Consider the following 19,788-nt stretch of genomic DNA (forward strand, 5'->3'; position numbering starts at 1 on the left):
CCGCCAAGAATTACTTTCATGTCAGAATCTTGAAGCCCTGAGCCCACCAGTTCCCAGCCTCTATTCCGGTGGTTTCTGACCTAAGGGCAGAGGACTCCTGGGGAAGGGTTTAGGGCTTGCATTTATTTAAAGAAGTCCTGGCATCCATTATACACTTCCATCTAGCACTCAGTATTATTTCTGTGAAATATATAATTTTTTTCACTTATCTATACATGTTGCTTTAATACGATTTTAAAAATGACTGAATTCACAGAAGTTTCAGACATTTATTATACTTTTTCAATAAACAGACACCAACTAAAAGAATTATTTGGCATCACCTAAGATATGTGTGTAACTGAAAAGACTGAATGTGAGCTATTACACAGTTTAATGTCCTTCTAATCCAGGGATCTGCAAACTAAACATGAAACAAAACAAAACAAAAAACAGTGACCAGGCCTTTCTTCGAAGAAAGTCTAATGTGGATCTTCAATATAAAATACTAATAACTAAATAGAACATAAAAAATGTGGTTATTAACATCATTGTATTTTTTAAGTACTTAAAAACTTTTACAAAAGTAGCTGAATCAGGGACAGGCACAGTGGCTTACACCTGTAATCCCAGCAGTTTGGGAGGCTGAGGTGGGTGGGTCACTTGAGTACGAGAGGTAGAGGCCAGCCTGCGTAATGTGGTGAAACCCCACCTCTACGAAAAATACAAAAATCAGCCAGGTATGGCGCCATGTGCCTACAGTCCCAGCTACTTGGGAGGCTGAGGCAGGAAGATCATTTGAGCCCAGGATGCAGAGGTTGCAGTGAGCCAAGACTGTGCCACTGCACTCTAGCCTGGGCGACAGAGCAAGACCCTGTCACAAATAAAAAAATAAATAAAATAAAAGTAGCCGACTCAGATGACTGCTGAGGTCTGTAACATAACCGAAAAGCACCCTGCACACTGCTCTGGCCCCAAACTCTCCACGACTTGTGAGGGTCTAGGTGGAAACTTTTCAACTTGGCATTGAAGATCCCAAACCTATCTCAAATCTTCCCTCCCACAGCTCACATGCTGGAGATGCCTGCCCTACACACAGGCTGAGGCCGGGCTCCCTGACTGACTTTCCCTCTCCCACCTCCACTGCTTTAGCGCAGGACACCTGTCTTTCCTGATCAATCCCCTCCACTCTCCATCCAGGTTCTACCTCCTTCATACCTCTCCTACTATCCGGCCAAACCTGCCACATGAATTCCTTTGGCAAAGATTCCAACACTCCTCATTTTGTTTTGAAGTTACGTCAATACTTCCTTGATGATTTAGCTTTGGGGGAACTGTTGTCTTATCACTCCAATTAGAACTCATTCTCCTTGAGGGCAGGGGCATTCTCACAATTCTGCACATTGACTTGCACATGGTACCATAATCAGTCCTCCCTGGCTTGCCAGACTACACTCTATGCCTGAAGTCTGAGAAATATTTTAATGTAGAGAAGGGACAGGAAGTGGGCAGGAAAAAAGTAGAAAGGAAAACCTGGTAAAATATGTGAAAACTCCGCTCTCCTGGGTTCCTCATCACCACCCTAGATTTTTCCAGAAGGAAGTTGGAGATCTTTCCACCATCTGGTTCCCCACCTGGACTGAACTGGATTTCAAAGTATTTTCCCTGCAAGAAAGTTAGGGATTTCCTTCAGTGGTTGGTGAACAAAACATGATGTCCCAAACAGGCTTTGAATACAGTATAGAATTCAAGGAAATTCATTAATAAAAGACACATTCTGAATTACTCCTAATTTGAGTCTAGACTTCCTTACAGTTTTCAATCAGACAATAACCCGTGCTTTTGTCCAGCCACACGATTCTGTTATGAGCGAGCACCTATCATTCCAGCATGACTAAATAAGGATATGCTCTATTCCTTGCTCCTTTCCCCCCAGTAGGTGCCCGCCTGCTCAACCGGAAGGTATAAAAAATGAGGCAGAAAAATGGCACGGCACCCTTTCAGAGGAAGAGCACTCTTGCTCTGTCAGACTTCATCTCATGGCTTTGAGCAAAAACACTCAATCCCTCTTACCTATGGAACATCTAAAATGTTTATCCGAAATGAAAACACTTTATAAAAAGTAAAGTTCTTTCCAGCTACTCATGGGCCTAGGGATTTTTGTCACTGTCATTGTTACGAAAATTCCTCTTTAAATGACTGCTAACAGGGAACAAAGGAGAATAAAAGCCTAGACTGCAGGTGAAAAGGTATCTAGGTTGTTATTTTAATTATACATAGGCAGGCGCGGTGGCTCACGCCTGTAATCCCAGCACTTTGGGAGGCCAAGGCAGGTGGATCACTGGAGGTCAGGAGTTCGAGACCAGCCTGGCCAACATGGTGAAACTCCATCTCTGCTAAAAATACAAAAAATTAGCTGGGCGTGGTGGCAGGTGCCTGCAGTACCAGTGAGGCAGGAGAATCGCTTGAACCCGGGAGGTGGAGGATGCAGTGAGCCGAGATTATGCCACTGAACTCCAGCCTGAGCCACGAAGCGAGGCTCTGTACAAAAAATGAATAAAAATTATATAATTATTATAACAATTATATATTATATATAATTGTTATAACAATTATTTTATATACATATATTATATATATTTAAATTGTTATTTTTTTCTCACTAGAACTTAATTTCTCTCCTGTCTTCAGAAACTTAAGCACCCTCAGAGGCCAGAAGAGTACAAATAAAGGAAAAGAGGGAGCCATGTGGTCTATGGCCAGACTGGAGAAGATGCCCAGCCTCACCGCATTCACATTTAATAACATAAAAATGTGTATGCTGACTAAATCCACCCATTTCAGGGATGAATCCAGCTGGGTTTTATGTCTGTGACTGGAGCTGTAAACTCATTAAGGGCAAGAAAAGTACTGTGCGCACTGCAAATGTGTGAGTACATGCTGTGTTCCTGTTCTTAATTATTCTAGGTGTCAAGAGAGACCACCAAAGAAGGCCAGCTTCTGACCGTCTACGTGTCTTAATCTGATGACCTTCTTCGTCCCAGCACAAAACAAAAACACCCAGCAGCACTAGGCAGAGAACCAGCAGCCATGGCTCTGCGGAACGTCAGTGGCACCTGAGCAAAGCTTGCTGAACTCCCGTGCTTCCTTTGGTGGCCGCCTTCACCACGCTTTCCTTTTGGCATGTGATAGAGGGAATAATTCAGTGCCTGTCCCCCATTCCTCATCAGTTGAGGGAAAATGAAACCAAACAGAACATCTGACCCAGGAAAGGCAGGTGTTGGACGGGCAAGCTCCCAAGTCTTCCTAGCAGCGGTGTTCAACCGTGACTGCCCCTTAGAAACACCTGGGGAGCCTTTCCAACAGGCTGTCAATCCAGGCCACGCACATCAGACTCTCTAGGACCAGGGCCCAGAGCTGTGTGGTTTTCAAAAAGTCCCCAGCTGATTTTTATGTGTGGTCAAGGTTGAGAACCACTGCTGTAATAAAATAAAATGCCTATGCATGGCTCATAATTATCACATAAAAGTTAAACTTTCTAACAAAAGGTTAACATATTTATAGGACTGCTGTATAGCAGCCTTCGGGGGAAGGCAGGAAATTTGATAAAGGGAATAGAATGTTGCATTTGCATTTTGATAATGAAACGAAAAGAAGTTTCAACTCAACTCTTGGTAATGATTTATTTCCTAAGTTGGGTGCCAGATACATAGATGTTCATTGTATTATTTTTAAATTGTGTTTGAAATATTTCATAATACATTCTTTAACTTGAAAAGATTTATAAGTGTTAAATATATACATTCTTATGCTTCCTAATACCTGTGCACTTTTAAAAGTGAAATTACTCATAATTCTACCCTGATACCACTTCTTCATCCTCTTGCTAAATAATCACTGTCAGATGGCAAACTTGGATTTATATACCTCTTAGTTACATTCCATATCATGTGCACATTGAAAAAAAAAAAACAGGAACATATTGTAAATATTGTTCTGTAATCTGTTTTTCAAATTTAACAATATATTCTGAATATCTTTTAAAATAAGTAGTTATTTAAGCAGGAAACTTATGTAATTTATTCTAAAAGTATTGTTGGGCAAAGATAATGAATGACTAAAATTTTAGTAACAATTGCCCCATCACTCCCCTGGAAGAATGTATCAGTTCTCAACCAATAGCGTGTTTTCTTGATTATTATCAGTCAACTTAATGTTTGCCCATTCGAGAGACAGAAAATGATATGTGGTTTTCATTTACATTTCTCTCATCCACGATGGTGAAGAGTGAAAGAGAGAGTGAGTGTGTGTGTGTGTAGGTGTGTGAGTGTGTGTCTGAATTGTCTCTCCCCATCTTTCCATCAGGATTGTATAAAATTTTGCAATTAGGAAAATAATAAATGTTGAGTGTTTTTGTTATTTACAGAAATTGATGTATCCTCCAAATATAGTGAACAATTTATATTGCAAAAATCAATGAAGATATCAATTTAATTATTTTTTTCTGGTCTCCAAGGAATCCAAGACAGGGGAAAAGGCAAATAAAGAGTTAAATTTGGTCAAGTCCATTTTTACATGATTTAGATTGAAAATTAAGAAAAAAGTTCAAGTGGAAAATTTGTTTAATTCTTCTTTCCTATTTTATTATCCGGAAAACTTCAAGATAACACAACTCAGGCATTGGGCCCAAATATGAGAGACAAACAAATGAGCAGTTTGAATAATATTGGAAAGCAAAGAAAGTAAGGACAAGTCTAACAGAGAGAACCCACCAGGGAACTTGACAATTATTATATGAGCACATAGTAAAAATTCTCTTGGAAATAGAAGCTTCTTTCCAAAATAGACAGTGGAAAAGAAAATTGTTTTTCTCCAAAATTCCCACTTATTTATTTTAAAATGTTCCAGAATCAGCCTCACAGATGGCTCCGTGAATGCTTTAGTGCCAGACATGATCTATGGTTGAAATAAGATGCAAAATCTATATAAATCAAGGTTACTGGGTAAACATTTGTTTCTCTGTAAATGTGGCTTTTGTTAAGGGGAACATACTCATATTCAGCCTTGCCAGCTTTCCTATTTACCCCCTCGGGAGACACTCAGACAGAAACATGACTAAAGAAGCATTCACAACAATGCATTTGGTTGATATTTTCATTACCAGTTAGGTAAGCCAGTTAAGAGGCAACCTGTGAGGCCAGGTCCAGTCACTTTGGGATGTCGTTAGGTTGTATGAGTAGGGCATAAGACAGATGCACAAAGCCAGAGGGCTGGGGTGGGCAGGCAGCTCGCTCTGAGGGACGGAGAGGAGGAAGTTTGTCTCCAAGGTGCCAGATCAGTCCAACTCTCTGCACCCTTCAGAGTCTATGGACCAAGTTCTAAGAAGCAAAACCACTGCCAGTGGTTGGTACCCGGGATACCCATCTACTCTAGTTAGTTCTTGGTCTAGGAAAGCAAGTCTTTTCTCCAGGGCATAAAGACAACTCCTCCAAGGCCAAAGCTGCCACTTTCATCATTTATTTTCCTTAGTAAGGCAACTGATGTGGAAAATGATTTTCAAAATTATCTTGTTTGTATCCCCGGGGCACAGAAAAGGGTAAACTGCAGCTTGGTGGCATGCTGCTATAGAAAATGAAGGGAAGATTGAAGAGGTGGCCTCCTGATGGCATGTGAAAAGCTCCCATTTCCTGTGGGATACTGGACTTCAGTCAGAAACATCAGCATTATCAATCAAGTGACACTCTCTGAAACAGGGAAGAGACTTACAAATCGGCTGGAGTTGTTGTTCCGGACGGTCTTGGCGTTCCCGAAGGCCTCCAGCAGTGGGTTGGACTGCAGGATAATGTCCTTCACGTGCTGTCCCACCAAACAGACTGGAGATTAGGAAGGTGTGAACACCTACCGCACAGTATGCCAAACTTTCTCTAAGGAGCTGGTTTCTGAGTGCATTAAGGCAAGGGGCCCCACATCCACGTGTCACTGGCGGAGTTTCTGGAGGATTTATTCTTTCACCATGACAGACCTCAACCTGTTTGTGTATTTGGGTCTTCCAGTTCTCATGGCTTGATACAGGATCCCCAGGAGCCAGGGTGCCACTGTGAATCAGGAACTATTCATACAAATGTTCCCAGCTTGGGTTTCCAAATTGATTGCTGCAGCTTCACCTTGCACTTGTGGGAGTGCCAGGTATCACAGCAGGAAAAAAAGTGAAGTGGTACATGAAGGGGTGTCTCCTTGCTGTTCTGGCCAGGGTTTTTCTTCTCACTGCCCCTTCCCAACTAGTCTACCCACCCATCTCATCCCACCTCCACCTGCTTCACTGCAAGTCATCTTAAGGAAAATTAACCCACTTCTCCCCCGCAAACAAGGTTATGGAAATACAGCCTGGTGTTTCTCAAACTTTTATATTCATGAAACACCTGGGGATCTTGTCAAAATACAGATGTGGACTTAGTAAGGTTGGGGTAGGGCCCACGAATCTGCATTTGTAGCCAGCTCCCCGGTGTTGCTGGTTTTGCCAGCATTGATACACACTTTGAGAAGCAAGGGTCAACAGTGGATTGTGTGGAACAAGTCCTGGCCTACTAGGGGGGAAGGATTTGTTTTTCAAACATCCCAGTTCTATGCAAAAGTGTGCAAAACACACCATAGACATAAGACAGGTCAAGAGATAGAATTTGATGTTGGAGAAGTCTTTCAACAAGTGAGTCATTCCTTGTACTTCTAATTATTCACATGCTATGGTTAAACATGTTCCAGAAATAACAAGTCTTCTGGCTTGTGCTCTTTAGCTACTGACTAATTCCAAGCCAAGGGCTCTGTATCATTGTCCTCATAGGAAAACAGGAAGAGGAAAATCAACATTAACTGTCTGCAGTCTGGCTACCAGGTCGTAGGGGTGTAGCAAAGAGGAGTAAATTAATGCACTAACTACTGACTGACTGTGTAACAGCCAAAGTGTTCTTCTCGCACCCTCCTGAACCTTCAGAAGAGAAACTGCCATGAGAAATGAGAACTGGGCTTTCACTGTGACTGGGGAATCATCCTTAGCAATGGCACCAAGGGCAATTCTGGGGGTGGTCCTTTCATGGGTCAGTTTCAAAGCCTAGAAACACACTTTCAACCTGCCTACTCTCTTTTAAAAACTCATGGATTTATAAAACTCTGCTTTTCTTTGTACAATCAATTTTGAGTTTGTGGATCTTCATTAACTCTTTTTTTTTCGTTGGCCAGACATGCCTATACCATTTAACAACACTCAGCTTCTCTCAGGAAGAGAACAAAAGACAGAATCTTCTTCTATCTTTTCCCTTTTTAAATTACAGACTTTAAAAATGAGAATCTTTATATATCCATCCATCCATCCATCCATCCGTCCATCCATCTATATGTACTCATCAACAATCAGTGATGTCCAACAGAATTCTGTGGCATGTGGCAGGCATATTAGGGAAAAGAGAAAGAGCAAACCAAGGTAAAAGAGCAGCTCATCGGCCAGGCATGGTGGCTCACGCCTGTAATCCCAGCACTTTGGGAAGCCAAGGTGGGCGGATCATGAGGTCAAGAGATCAAGACCATCCTGGCCAACATAATGAAACCCTATCTCTACTAAAAATACAAAAATTAGCTGGGCATAGTGGCACATGCCTGTAGTCCCAGCTACTCAGGAGGCTGAGGCAGGAGAATCGCTTGAACCCAGGAGACAGAGGTTGCAGTGAGCTGAGATTGCACCACTACACTCCAGCCTGGCGACAGAGCAAGACTTTGTCTTAAAAAAAAAAAAAAAAAAAAAAAAAAAAAAGAGCAGGCCATCTGTAAAACAGCATCCTGGATTCTTGTCTCCATGTCAACCCTCTCAGGATCCAGTACAATCACAGGAATAGAGAAAAGCAAGTACAATCACAGGAATAGAGAAAAGCAAGTGCAATCACAGGAATAGAGAAAAGCAAGTGCAATCACAGGAATAGAGAAAAGCAAGTACAATCACAGGAATAGAGAAAAGCAAGTGGACTGAACCACATGAACCCAGGTTCTAGAGCTGCCCTTACTGTCCAATATGGAAGCCATAAACTACCCCAACTGAGATGTAACTGTAGAATACACACTGTATTTCAAAGACTTAGTACCAAAAAAATAAAATATCTCATTAATTTTCTTATATTGATTATACAACAGAATCTTTTTTTTACATATTGGGTTAAATAATATTATTTTAAAAAGTAATTTCCTTTTTCTCTTTCTACTTCTTTTAACATGGCTACTAGAAAATTTAGAATTATACATATGGCTTGCTTCATCTTTCCACTGGAAAGAGCTGCTCTCCATCTTCCTTTCATTCAGAGAAAGAGGCCATTTTAAGAACCCTTCACTCTGCAACCTTAGTTTGCTCTTTCTCTTTTCCCTGATATGCTCTCTACACGCCACAAAATTCTGTTGGACGTCACTGATCGCTGATGAACAGATATGGATGGATGGGATGGATGGATGGATGGATGGATGGATGGATGGATACATAAATATTCTCAGTTTTAAAGTCTGTAAGTAAAGAAGGGAAGAGATAGAGAAGATTCAGTCTTTGGTTCTCTCCCTGAGAGAAGCTGTTGTTAAATGCTATAGGCACGTCTGGCCAGCAAACAAAAGATAGAAAGAGTCGATCCACAAACTCAAAGGAGGAATATTTGGCTCTACCTTAAGCTTTCTGATCTACCAGTACATGATAGAACACTATTTAATTAATAGATAGGGGCCAGACATGGTGGCTTACACCTGTAATCCCAGCACTTTGGGAGCCCCAGGTGGGTGGATCGCTTGAGTTCAGGGGTTTGAGACTAGCCTGGGCAACGTGGTGAAACCCTGTCCCTACCAAAAATAAAAAAAATTAGCCAGGCATGGTGGTGCACACCTGTGGTCCTAGCTACTTGGGAGGTTGAGGTGGAAGGATTGCACAAGCCCAGGAGCAGGAGGCTGCAGTGAGCTGAGATCGCGCCACTGCACTTCAGCCTAGGTGACAGAGTGAGACCCCATCTCAAAAAAAAAAAAAAAAAAAAAAGCACCATAAAGAGAATTTTGTGTGTCTTTTAAAAGTCTACAGCCGACCATGGCAATAACATTAAATAGTTCTGATTTTAAAAACTAATCTTTAGAATGAATTCTGTCACCAGTGGTGCACAGTGGTGATGAGCGCCAAGCTTGGGCTGCCCCTTACGGACCTCAGCTCTCCATCACCATCATCCATGGCTCTGGGGAGCAGGCTCTACTCATTCCTGCCAATGCTGATTTTAATTTTCACCTCTTGAGTGTCCTCATTCTCTGGATCTTTTCTCTTTCCTAACATTTCCTTTACACTCTTTAATCTCTCTTTTTTCCTTCTCTTTTTCCCCTTTCTCTGTCTATGTCCTTTAAAATTTTTATAAGTTTCTTGAATTGGTAAGTGGTTCACATAGTTCAAACTATGCAAGTTTCTAAAGGGTATACGGGAAGGGTAGGCCCTTCTCCCAATCCCCTAGCTCCCCTCCCTCAACACAACTGTTGTTGACAGTTTCTTGTGTATACTTCGAGGGGTATGTGACACATATCCAAACAAATAGAAATATACACTCTCTTTTGATCCCTCAAATGGCAGCATAAATTACACACAATGTTCTGAACCTTGCCTTTTGTAATTAATGATATATGTTAGAGACCATTGTCTATCAGTACATGAAGCCTCATTTTTATTGGTGTATAATATTCTATTATATAATGAACCACAAATTATTTCACCAGTTGCCTAGTGATGAACACTTATTTCCAGTCTTTTGCATTACCAAAATCGCCAGAAATAACTTTATACATGTATTATTGTGTATACATTTCAGCATCTCTAAAGAATAAATTCTTTTCAGAACTGCTGCACTGAATGGCAAATATGTATAAGTTTAATAGATTTTGCTGAAATGTCCTTCATTAAAATGTACTAGTTCATCTCCTACCAGCAATGTATGAAAACAACTGCGTCCCTACTTCCTATCAATCAAGTGTTTAAAACATGGTAAGATTTTGGCCAATCTGATAGGCAAAAAATAGTTTTCTAATGTAGTTTTAATTTGTATTTTTCTTGTTATCATGATGGTGAACATACTTTCATGTTTTGTGAGTAATTTATCTTTCCTTTTCTATGAGTTGTCTTTCATGTCCTTTGTTTATTTTCCTTTTGGGTTGCTGAACTTTTTATTGATTTGTAGGAGTTCATTATATATTAGGCACTTCTACCTTAAAATATGCTATTCCTTAATCCCAGCACTTTGGGAGTCTGAGGCGGGCAGATCATGAGGTCAGGAGTTCGAAACCAGACTGGCCAACATAGTGAAACCCCATCTCTACTAAAAATACAAAAATTAGCTGGGCGTGGTGGGGCACGCCTGTAATTTCAGCTACTCAGGAGGCTGAGGCAGGAGAATCGCTTGAACCCAGGAGGCAGAGGTTGTGGTGAGGTGAGATCACGCCACTGCACCACTCCAGCCTGGGCAACAGAGCAAGACTCTTGTCTCAAAAAAATATATACATACACACACACACACACACACGTGCACACACGTGCGCTATTCCTTTCCATTCCAGATTTCAAGTTTCACAGTTATAGAAGAACCAGTGTCTTTTCTGTGGAAGAAAAATTCTTTTCTAACAGCAAATGGAGCCTCTTACATTTCCGACAGCATAAGGTATCATAATGGGCCACTGCCCACTCACCTGGACTTTGGGGCCTCCTCCAGACACTCTGGAGATGTAGCTCATGATATATTTGGCAGCCACTGTTTTTCCAGCACCACTTTCACCACTAAAGAAAAACAGACAAAGTGCCCACCTGAGAAGTGGATTACAACCAGCTCCCTTCCTTGTCCCCCACCATCACACAAAACAAAGACAAAACAGGCAGAAAAGAATCCTTTTTTTTTTTTTTTTTTAAGTGCAATACCAGTAGAGAAAGGCAAGTTACAGCAGGATTAAGTCGCCCATGTGAGTCAGATTAACATGGTGTGGATAATTACCACTGTGCACACCACTGACCATTAAGCATTTTACATGCCCAATAACGGGGGATATGATTAGGAAAATTATGGAGTATCACAAGGGTGGAATTCTGCATAAATTACAACTGACATGAAGACTGTAAACACAGGAAACAAGCATATGAAATCACGTTAAGTGAAATAAGTCATTCAAGTTATATATAAAACATGATTACAATTTTTTTTTAAAAGTACCTAAGAAAAAAAGACTGGAACTACCACAAAATGTTAACAAAGGCTTTGGTCAAGGCACAGACTATGAGAAACTTGTTTTAATTCATTAGTTTTCAAACATTTTGTAATGCATATGCTATTTTTGTAATTTAAAAAAAGAAAAGAAAAAGTGGGCACTCTGAGGTTTCAAACCATGTGCCTTGAACTGATGCAAGCTTCCTTATTTTAGAAGTTCTAAAATTAAACCTTGAAGCAATATTACACATCCTGAGTAACAAAGGCCACCTTCCGCTGGGTAGCCTTCCTGCACGGGGAGAGCCTTTGTTAATAATATATAGTCTGCTCTTCAAAATTCCCATTCTTCCTTCAAAATCCCCCTGAATTGATAATGACCTAAATTCAAAACATGCTTAAGTCAGTCAGATTTTTCATCTTTCTATTGGTACCCTTTGTGTTACCAGGATAGAGTTAAAGCACCCCATGTCATATAAAATGATGATGGGAGTTAGTATGAAAAATTCAGGCTGTTACAAGTTCATAGGACAATATTTTTATTTGCTCTTTGCAATAAAAAATTTTAGGGTGCAGGGCAAATGTTCTGTGAATATCCAGCCCAAATCAATTGTTATCAATTGCTGAGTTACCCAATAAAAGAGAAAACATTTGCTTAGGGAAAAACCAAGCAAGGCGACCCTCCCATTCCCAAAAGGAAACTGAAATTTGAAATAATTTTACATTTCAAAACAAAACAAAACAAACGAACAAAGAATCGAGCTGGCCATATAGCAAAACTCAGAACTTCGCTGAATTTCCTTGAACTAATAATATGGTTTTAAAGAAATTATGGGGAGGTGGGAACCATCCTCTGTTCAGAGCTCATGACCTTCAAAAGTCTGAACCCATCTATGCAATTCACTCACCATCCTAGTGCTATGCTCCTGGCTTCATGGTCACATGAATAAGAAAACCAAACTGAAATTTCATAAGCTACAGTAGCAAGTAGAAAACCAGCAAGCCTGGGACAAGCTGTCACACTGCTTCCAGAGGACACTCATTACTTACTCCAGAGGACACTATTACTTACTCACAGTCAGTAAGTAGGTCTGGCAAATTCAACTCCATGGGGAAATTATATTTCAAATGGTTGACATACTCAGATGATGTATTTACTAGATCCAGGGTCAATACGTGCACTCTCTCATTTGAATTACACATTTTGGCAACAATGAAACTCCATTTTATAAGTTGTAAACAACGTAAACATTCAAGAATATTGGAAAGTTCAAGATTACAATGGTACAACCACCCAATATAATATTGCAGTCATTTGAAATACTTACAAAGACTATGTAGCAACATAAAGATAACGCAGCTACAGTTAAGTGGTAATGTGAAATACCTATAAACTATATTTATAACAAGTTTACAACTATGTGAAAATAACGTATGGACAAAAACAAATCCAAAAGGAAAAAGAAATATTCCTGACTTGTTAGGAGGCTGGTATAGGAATGGTTTTTTGTGTTTTTTTGAAATGGAGTCTCACTTTGTCGCCCAGGCTGGAGTGCAGTGCACAATCTCGGCTTACTGAGACCTCCACCTCCCAGGTTCAAATGATTCTCTTGCCCCGGCCTCCCAAGTATCTAGGATTATAGGTGTGCACCCCACGCCTACCTAATTTTTAAATTTTTAGTAGAGACAGGGTTTCACCATGTTAGCCAGGCTGGTCCCAAACTCCTGACCCCAGGTGATCCGCCTGCCTTGGCCTCCCAAAGTGCTGGGATTACAGGGGTGAGTCGCGGAGCCTGGCTCTTTTTTCTTTTGATGTGCTTTCTCATAATGCTTAATTTTTTTTTCAGATTTTTAGGCCGGGTGCACTGTCTCATGCCTGTAATCCCAGCACTTTGGGAGGCCAAGGTGGACAGATCACTTGAGGTCGGGAGTTCAAGACCAGCCTGGCCAACATGGTGAACCCCTGTCTCTACTAAAAATACAAAAATTAGCTGGGCGTGGTGGCAGGTGCCTATAAGCCCAGCTACTCAGGAGGCTAAGGCAGGAGAATTTCTTGAACCCAGGAGGCAGAGGTTGCAGTGAGCCAAGAGTGTGCCATTGCACTCCATCCTGGGCAACAAGAGTGAAACTCTGTCTCACCAAAAAAAAAAAAAAAAAAAAAAGTTTTCAAAGATTTTTTGAAATTTGTGTCTTTCAGATTTTTTAAAACAGCTTTTCCAGAGAAAAACGGAGGGATCACACCTCACAATGATAATCACCACTGATCAATTTCATTATATTATTATACAACTTCCTATATATCGCCATGAGTATGTATATTTTCCTTAAGTTTACACTGTCACATTTAAGCTTCGTTAGAACAAGCTGGAAAAGAGAGAGTGAGTGCGAGCAAATCCTATTAGAATCAGAATATAAAATAATACATATAAAGTAGAATTTATTAAATTTAAAAAAGAATTATAAAATAGAAGTACAGTAATCCTAATAATCCCCCCACTGTGTCTTTGGTTAATACTGTATTCAGACATGAAATATTTTGTCTCTTTTGTTGGAAACAAAAGAAAGTAATAATAATGGAAAGTAGCTCTTTTCATACATTAAAATAAGTATACCATTTCCAAAAATAGGGTATCTGCATTCTCAGTAACTGTGATCTTTTCCAGAAGACTTAAAATAATTAGTTCTCACTAAACATTGATCGGAATTTTCATTACTTGGTTTCAATTTACAGACACTTAAGAAGAATTTTTATTGATCAGAGGCTGCTGATTTGGTCAAAATATGGTACAATAATGGAATGTTACAGAATGACTTGAAACTTACAGTATATACAACCATAATTATACTGGCCTATTTGGGACGAGAAAATACTGCTTCTTCTTGGGGACTAAAACCCAAGTTAAAAGAAAGTGAAGGTATCAGACAAAATAATATATCCCAAATTATTTACTTTACATCTCACAGCAGTTGTTGTAGGGCAACTTGTTTATTTATGCTTCCAGGCAGCTCTTCCTAATTTAATTGACTTTTAAAATGGACATGCACACACACACAAATACTCTAGAAATTAGGAAAATATGCCAGTAGTTCCCACATCTGGCAGTCTATCAGAATCGTCAGAGTACTTTTTAATTGCCCATGTCTGGGCCCGTCTTCTGACCTGCTGGATCCCAGTCTCCAGGGACAGGGTCTAGGAATAGGAATTTCTAACAAACTCCCTAGTTCTTGTATAGCCAGCTGGGAATAAGTCAAGCAATTTTAAACCAAAGTCATAACAGACTTTATAGAAAATATTAATTCAAATAGGAAGTATTGTAAAGTGTGTGTCTGTGTGTGTCTGTGGGTCTGTGTACTAACTATAGAAATGGAAACATATGGTAAAATATCAACGAAATGGAAAGAATGTTCTGAGGAAAAAAAGCCATTTACAATGGTATAATCTAAGGACCATGATTATTTTTCTGAGAAAGGTTATTCCTCACTTAAAAGTCAATAATATTTTCTATTCACTTCAACTTATTCAGTAAATGTAAAAATATTTCAGTTCCTTTTTCTTTTTTTCTTTGTATTTATTTTTTTTGAGATGGAGTCTTGCTCTGTCACCCAGGCTGGAGTGCAGTGGCACGATCTCAGCTCATTGCAAGCTCCACCTCCCAGGTTCACGTCATTCTCCTGCCTCAGCCTCCCGAGTAGCTGGGACTACAGGCACCCACTACCATGTCCGGCTAACTTTTTGTATTTTTAGTAGAGACGGGGTTTAACCTTCTTAGCCAGGATGGTCTCGATCTCCTGACTTCGTGATCAGCCCGCCTCAGGCTCCCAAAGCGCTGGGATTACAGGCGTGAGCCACTGCACCCGGTTGTTCTTTTTCATTTTTATTTTTTGAGATATTCCATAAAATAAGTAGGATCAGCTGTTACCACTGTTGGAAGATTCACCAATGCACTCCCATCCCCCATTTCTGATCTCAAAATCTCTCTCCTGGTTGTTTCTGTACCACAGGAACTGGTGTTCCCTTGTAACTGGCTGAATCAATGTAATTGAAATGTCACTTTTCCAACTTTTTGTTTGTGGTTTAAAAAGGACAGACACTTAAAACAAAAATGATGCCTACTTTTGTTCGCCCAACATGCATTGTCTAACACCCCACTCTGCCCCAGTGTGTTAAGCCGAAGGCTAGAATGAGATGTGGCTCCTGTCAGAGAAGTCTCACAGGGAAGTCAAGTAAACAAAGGCTATTAATAACACAGTGGAGATGGGGGTATGGTTTTAGGGATTTGTGGGTGGCAGCTATCTCTGATGAGAAGATTCCTAAACAAAGTCACAACTAGTTACATCTCAACAAAGACAATCAAATTAGCCAGGTGGGCTGTGTGTGTGTATGTGTACTTGTGTGTACACATGATAGGGGTTGGGATGAAGCCTGAGCCATACATAAGAGGCAAAAATTCTGTGGGGTATATGTGAAGGGAATCATGGGTAAACACGACTTGAGGAGACAGTGGCTCACACCTATAATCTCAATAATCTGGGGGGCCAAGGGAGTTGGAGAACCAGCCTTAGCAAACAGCAAGATCTCGTTTCTTACAAAGAACAAAAACAAAACCAAAAAACACAAAAGAAACAATAATAATAATAAAACAAATAAAAATAAAAACAATTGGCTGGGTGCAGTGGCTCACGCCCAGCACTTTGGGAGGCCAAGGCGGGTGGATCACCTGAGGTCAGGAGTGCAAGAGCAGCCTGGCCGACATGGTGAAACCCTGTTTCTACTAAAAATACAAAAAAAGTAGCCAGGCGTGGTGGCACGCGCCTATAGCCCCAGCTGCTCAAGAGATCCGAGGCAGGAGAATCACTTGAACCTGGGGGGCAGAGGTTGCAGTGAGCTGAGACTGCACCACTGCACTCCAGCCTGGGTGACAGAACAAGACTCCATCTCAAAAATAAATAGATACATAAAAATAAAAATTTTTAAATAAAAACAATTAAAAATAAGTAGGTGGGTGTGGTAGTGTGCTCCTCTGTTTTTAGTTACTTGGGAGGCTGAGGTGGGAGGATCATTTGAGTCCGGGAGGTTGAGACTGCAGTGAGCTATTGTCGAGCTACTGCACTCCAGTCTGGGTAACAAAGTGAGATCCTGTCGCTTAAATAAATAAATAAATAAAAATAAACAAATAAATAAATGATAGGGCTTGATTGTGAGGTGGGAAGCTGGGAGTGGAGCTGGAAGGCAGTGCAGAGATCCAAGACAGTGACCTTGGGTTCAGGTTTGGGGATGCACCAAGGGTTCTGGCCTGTGCCATTTCATGCTACATTTTATACAGACTCTAGACTTCCATTTTCTCAAGGCAGCATAGCGATGAATTTGCTTTTACCTATATAGAACAACTGATACATTATTTAGTTTTTCAAAAATGACACAATTTATTAAAATGACACAATGTAAAAGTGAACCACTATCTGACTTCTGTAAATACGAAACCAGAATCACTTGCCCAAATTTAAAACCTTAAAAATAAATACAATGAAAATAAAATAGCTATAGTGAAAATAATGCAAATACCCATCAACGTAGAATCGATAAGTAAACATATTTCTTAGCATTGTTCACTAAGAGGGCCTCAAAGCAACGGCACACTGGTGTCACTAAACACATGAAGCACCAGATGCTGGTCTCTGAATACCATTCTTCAATAAAAGGAACCAGGGCTGCTCGGGGAAATGGCCAATGCCAGGGCTGCAGTAGGGAAAATTCAAGCTGGGCGTGAAACATATAACTGTGCCAAAAGGTAAGGAAACGTACAGTGACTGGTGTGGACATGTCAAGCATATAAGCGCGAGCTGGAAGGGGTTCCCACTGACCAAATCAAAATAAGTAATGATAATAATGGATTATGATCCTTTGAATAAAACAGGAGGCCATAATTCCATACTGCCATAAGAAAGTAAATGAGTCAATCAATAAATAGGAGAGAAGGGAAAGATCTTCCTCATAGTGGAATACCAACTAATAAATGTAGAAGGAATGATGGAAATAGATCGTCACCATTTGGCAGCCATCATACAGGTGACCAGGAGTCATTAATGGATGTTAAGGCTGGTAGGTGGAGGTTTGATGTGGAGCAGGATGTTGTCATAATCTCAGAATACATCCCCACAAAATACACATCCTAAAAGAAAATACAGTGAATTTAATGTGAAGAAACCTAGCAGATGCCTATGGAACCAGGTGATCAAGAGCACTGCATTGTTTCTATGGTAGTCCAGCCTAGAACACATGACCTCAGAATGGTCACGAGGAAATGGGTAGACTCAGCCTGAGGTTACCCTACAAAATTTAATGCCTGAACTCTTTAGAGCTGTAAAGTACAAAAAACATGGCAAACACAGAGAACAAGATAGAAAAGTCAAAGAGGCCCACAGAGAAGCAAGAAGATGCATGTGGCTTCATGGGGGCCAAGAGAGTCGGGATCAACTGTGTCAGTGTGTTGGGGAGATAAACAAGACAATGGAAATTCCCACTGGCTTATTTAATTAGACTCTGCTTTATTTATTTTTTTCAAATATAGAGATATATAGTATTGAACACAACTCTTATTTCAAAAGGTATAACCCAAGGATGAAAAATAAAGGGATAGTTTTTTAAAAACCAATTTTTGTAATTCTAGAGTTATAAAAGATGAACTCAGTTGTTCATCTATCGAAATACAGTCCAGACGATGAGAAATAACATCAATTCCAAAGGAGGCTTGAAAGGAACACACTGAAATATTGTGGCTATGATAATTGTAGGTAGGATATGTTCACTGTGTGTATCATGCATGTCAGAGCCTTGTTACATGTGCTTCACATGTATCAATCACTTGGTCTGCATAAGAGCCCTGTGAGGAAGGTGCTTTTATTATCTCCATTATTTGAAGTGAGAAAAGGTAGGCAACTTGCTAAAGGACGCTCAGCTAGTGAGTGGCAGAGCTAGAAAAGGAGGTGAGAGAGGCTGTGTCGGGGGCCAGAGCTCTACTGCTCAGAGCAAGGTAAACCTTGAAGATTCTCATATGGGTTGACTAGTTAATCAAAATCCACAAGGTTTCCCAAAGTAACCCCATGAATAGCACAGTTTATAGTATTAGCAAACTTTTAGCTACTCCTGAGTCTTTACTGATACACACCCATTTAAGCAAGCCTTCTGCCAACAACATTTATTATCTCACACAGAGTTGGAACTAACAAATAATAAATAGCCTACATCACTGTGATCACAAGACAAAATAATTCTGCGAGAATGAGAAACCACATCAAAGAAGGTCCTGGACAGCCTTCTCCAATGACTCAATTCACAGACTCCCCTTCCTGGCAGCACTACTAGATCTGGAACAGAAACAAGTTGGAGGTGAAGCACATCTGGGAGGTTCCAGGGCTATGGAGAGAGGGGTCCTCTGTCCAACTTTAGAATTTCACTAAAAAACTAATTCTCAAATACATGCCATGGCTAATGATGTAAGAGACAAAAACAAACAGCCATGCTGAAACCACTGGGTAAATAAGACAAATTCATTCTTTGTAACAGATTGAGGAAAGTGTGAATAAGACCAACAGCTGTTATTTCTTCCCAACCCCAGACAAATATCTAGTTAACTGGTGTTGTCAAGCAAACAAAATTTTCACCTAGTCTGCCAAGAACATGGATGGCCCCATGGCAATGCTCATCTTGGCCCAGCCTGATGCAGTCAGAAGAACCCAATGCTGAGTATAAAGACCAAGTCTGAGTCCCAGCTCAGCTACTTCCCAGCTCTGAAATTCCTTTTAATGTTACTAGCAGATCTTTTACATCACTCTTTAAGAGTTAAAAAAATTTTTCCATGTATATTTCCTCATTACACTTTCTTTACATTCCTTTAAGGTATGAATTCCCATTTTATAGATGAAGTAACTGAGGCTTGCATGGGTCACACGGCTTAGACAGAAAGAATAGAATCTACCCTATGACTCCCCCCAGAGATCTTTCCACTGCACCTCATGACTGAAAGTGGTAATGGATTATTAACCAGTTAACCTAACACCTGCTGGCTCAAAGCGGCAGAGAAAAGTATAAAGACCGCTGTACCGGAGGCGGACAGCCCTGGCTGGGAGCACAACTTCATCACATTTCAAATGCAAGATTTTAACAGTTTCATTACCTCTTTGAGACTCAGTTTCTTGATCTGCAAAAGTGGGGGATAGCAACACCTAGTTTGCCAGGCTGACGTAAAGATGAAAAAATGATATAATTAAAAGGACGCAAAGAAAGTACTCAAAAAGGGTTGCTGTTATGATTATGGGTAATATATTAATTAGGCAGCCCTCCTGAATAGTACTCCTTAGCTGATGATAAAGGAATTTTAGCTACCAGACTAGAATATAAGATTTGCAGAAGGCTTGGGGAAGAGGGTCGGTCTGGGCCCTTGCTCTTCAAATTTACAGCCAGCGGCAGCCCCAAGCAACCGTACCATGGTTAGAGGTATGGGCTGACAGGGCCTCCCAAAGCCAGGCCAGGGGGATGGCGAGCTCAAAGGCCGGTGCTGCTGGGATAAACAAGAAA

General features: G+C 40.5%; 1 protein-coding gene across 1 annotated transcript in view; it reads right to left on the reverse strand.

The window, feature by feature from the left end:
- The window catches only part of MYO1E (myosin IE), a 241,238-nt gene that overhangs the window by 93,090 nt on the left and 128,360 nt on the right, over positions 1-19,788 (reverse strand). The window contains exons 5-7 of the mRNA XM_008016424.3: positions 10,708-10,795; positions 5,746-5,835; positions 1,513-1,644 (exon numbers count right to left, since the gene is read on the reverse strand). Of these exons, the coding sequence (XP_008014615.2) occupies positions 1,513-1,644; positions 5,746-5,835; positions 10,708-10,795 (310 nt within the window). The remainder of the gene's footprint in view (positions 1-1,512; positions 1,645-5,745; positions 5,836-10,707; positions 10,796-19,788) is intronic.

This window comes from Chlorocebus sabaeus, chromosome 26 (genome assembly GCF_047675955.1).
Source record: "Chlorocebus sabaeus isolate Y175 chromosome 26, mChlSab1.0.hap1, whole genome shotgun sequence".
Lineage (NCBI taxonomy): Eukaryota > Metazoa > Chordata > Mammalia > Primates > Cercopithecidae > Chlorocebus > Chlorocebus sabaeus.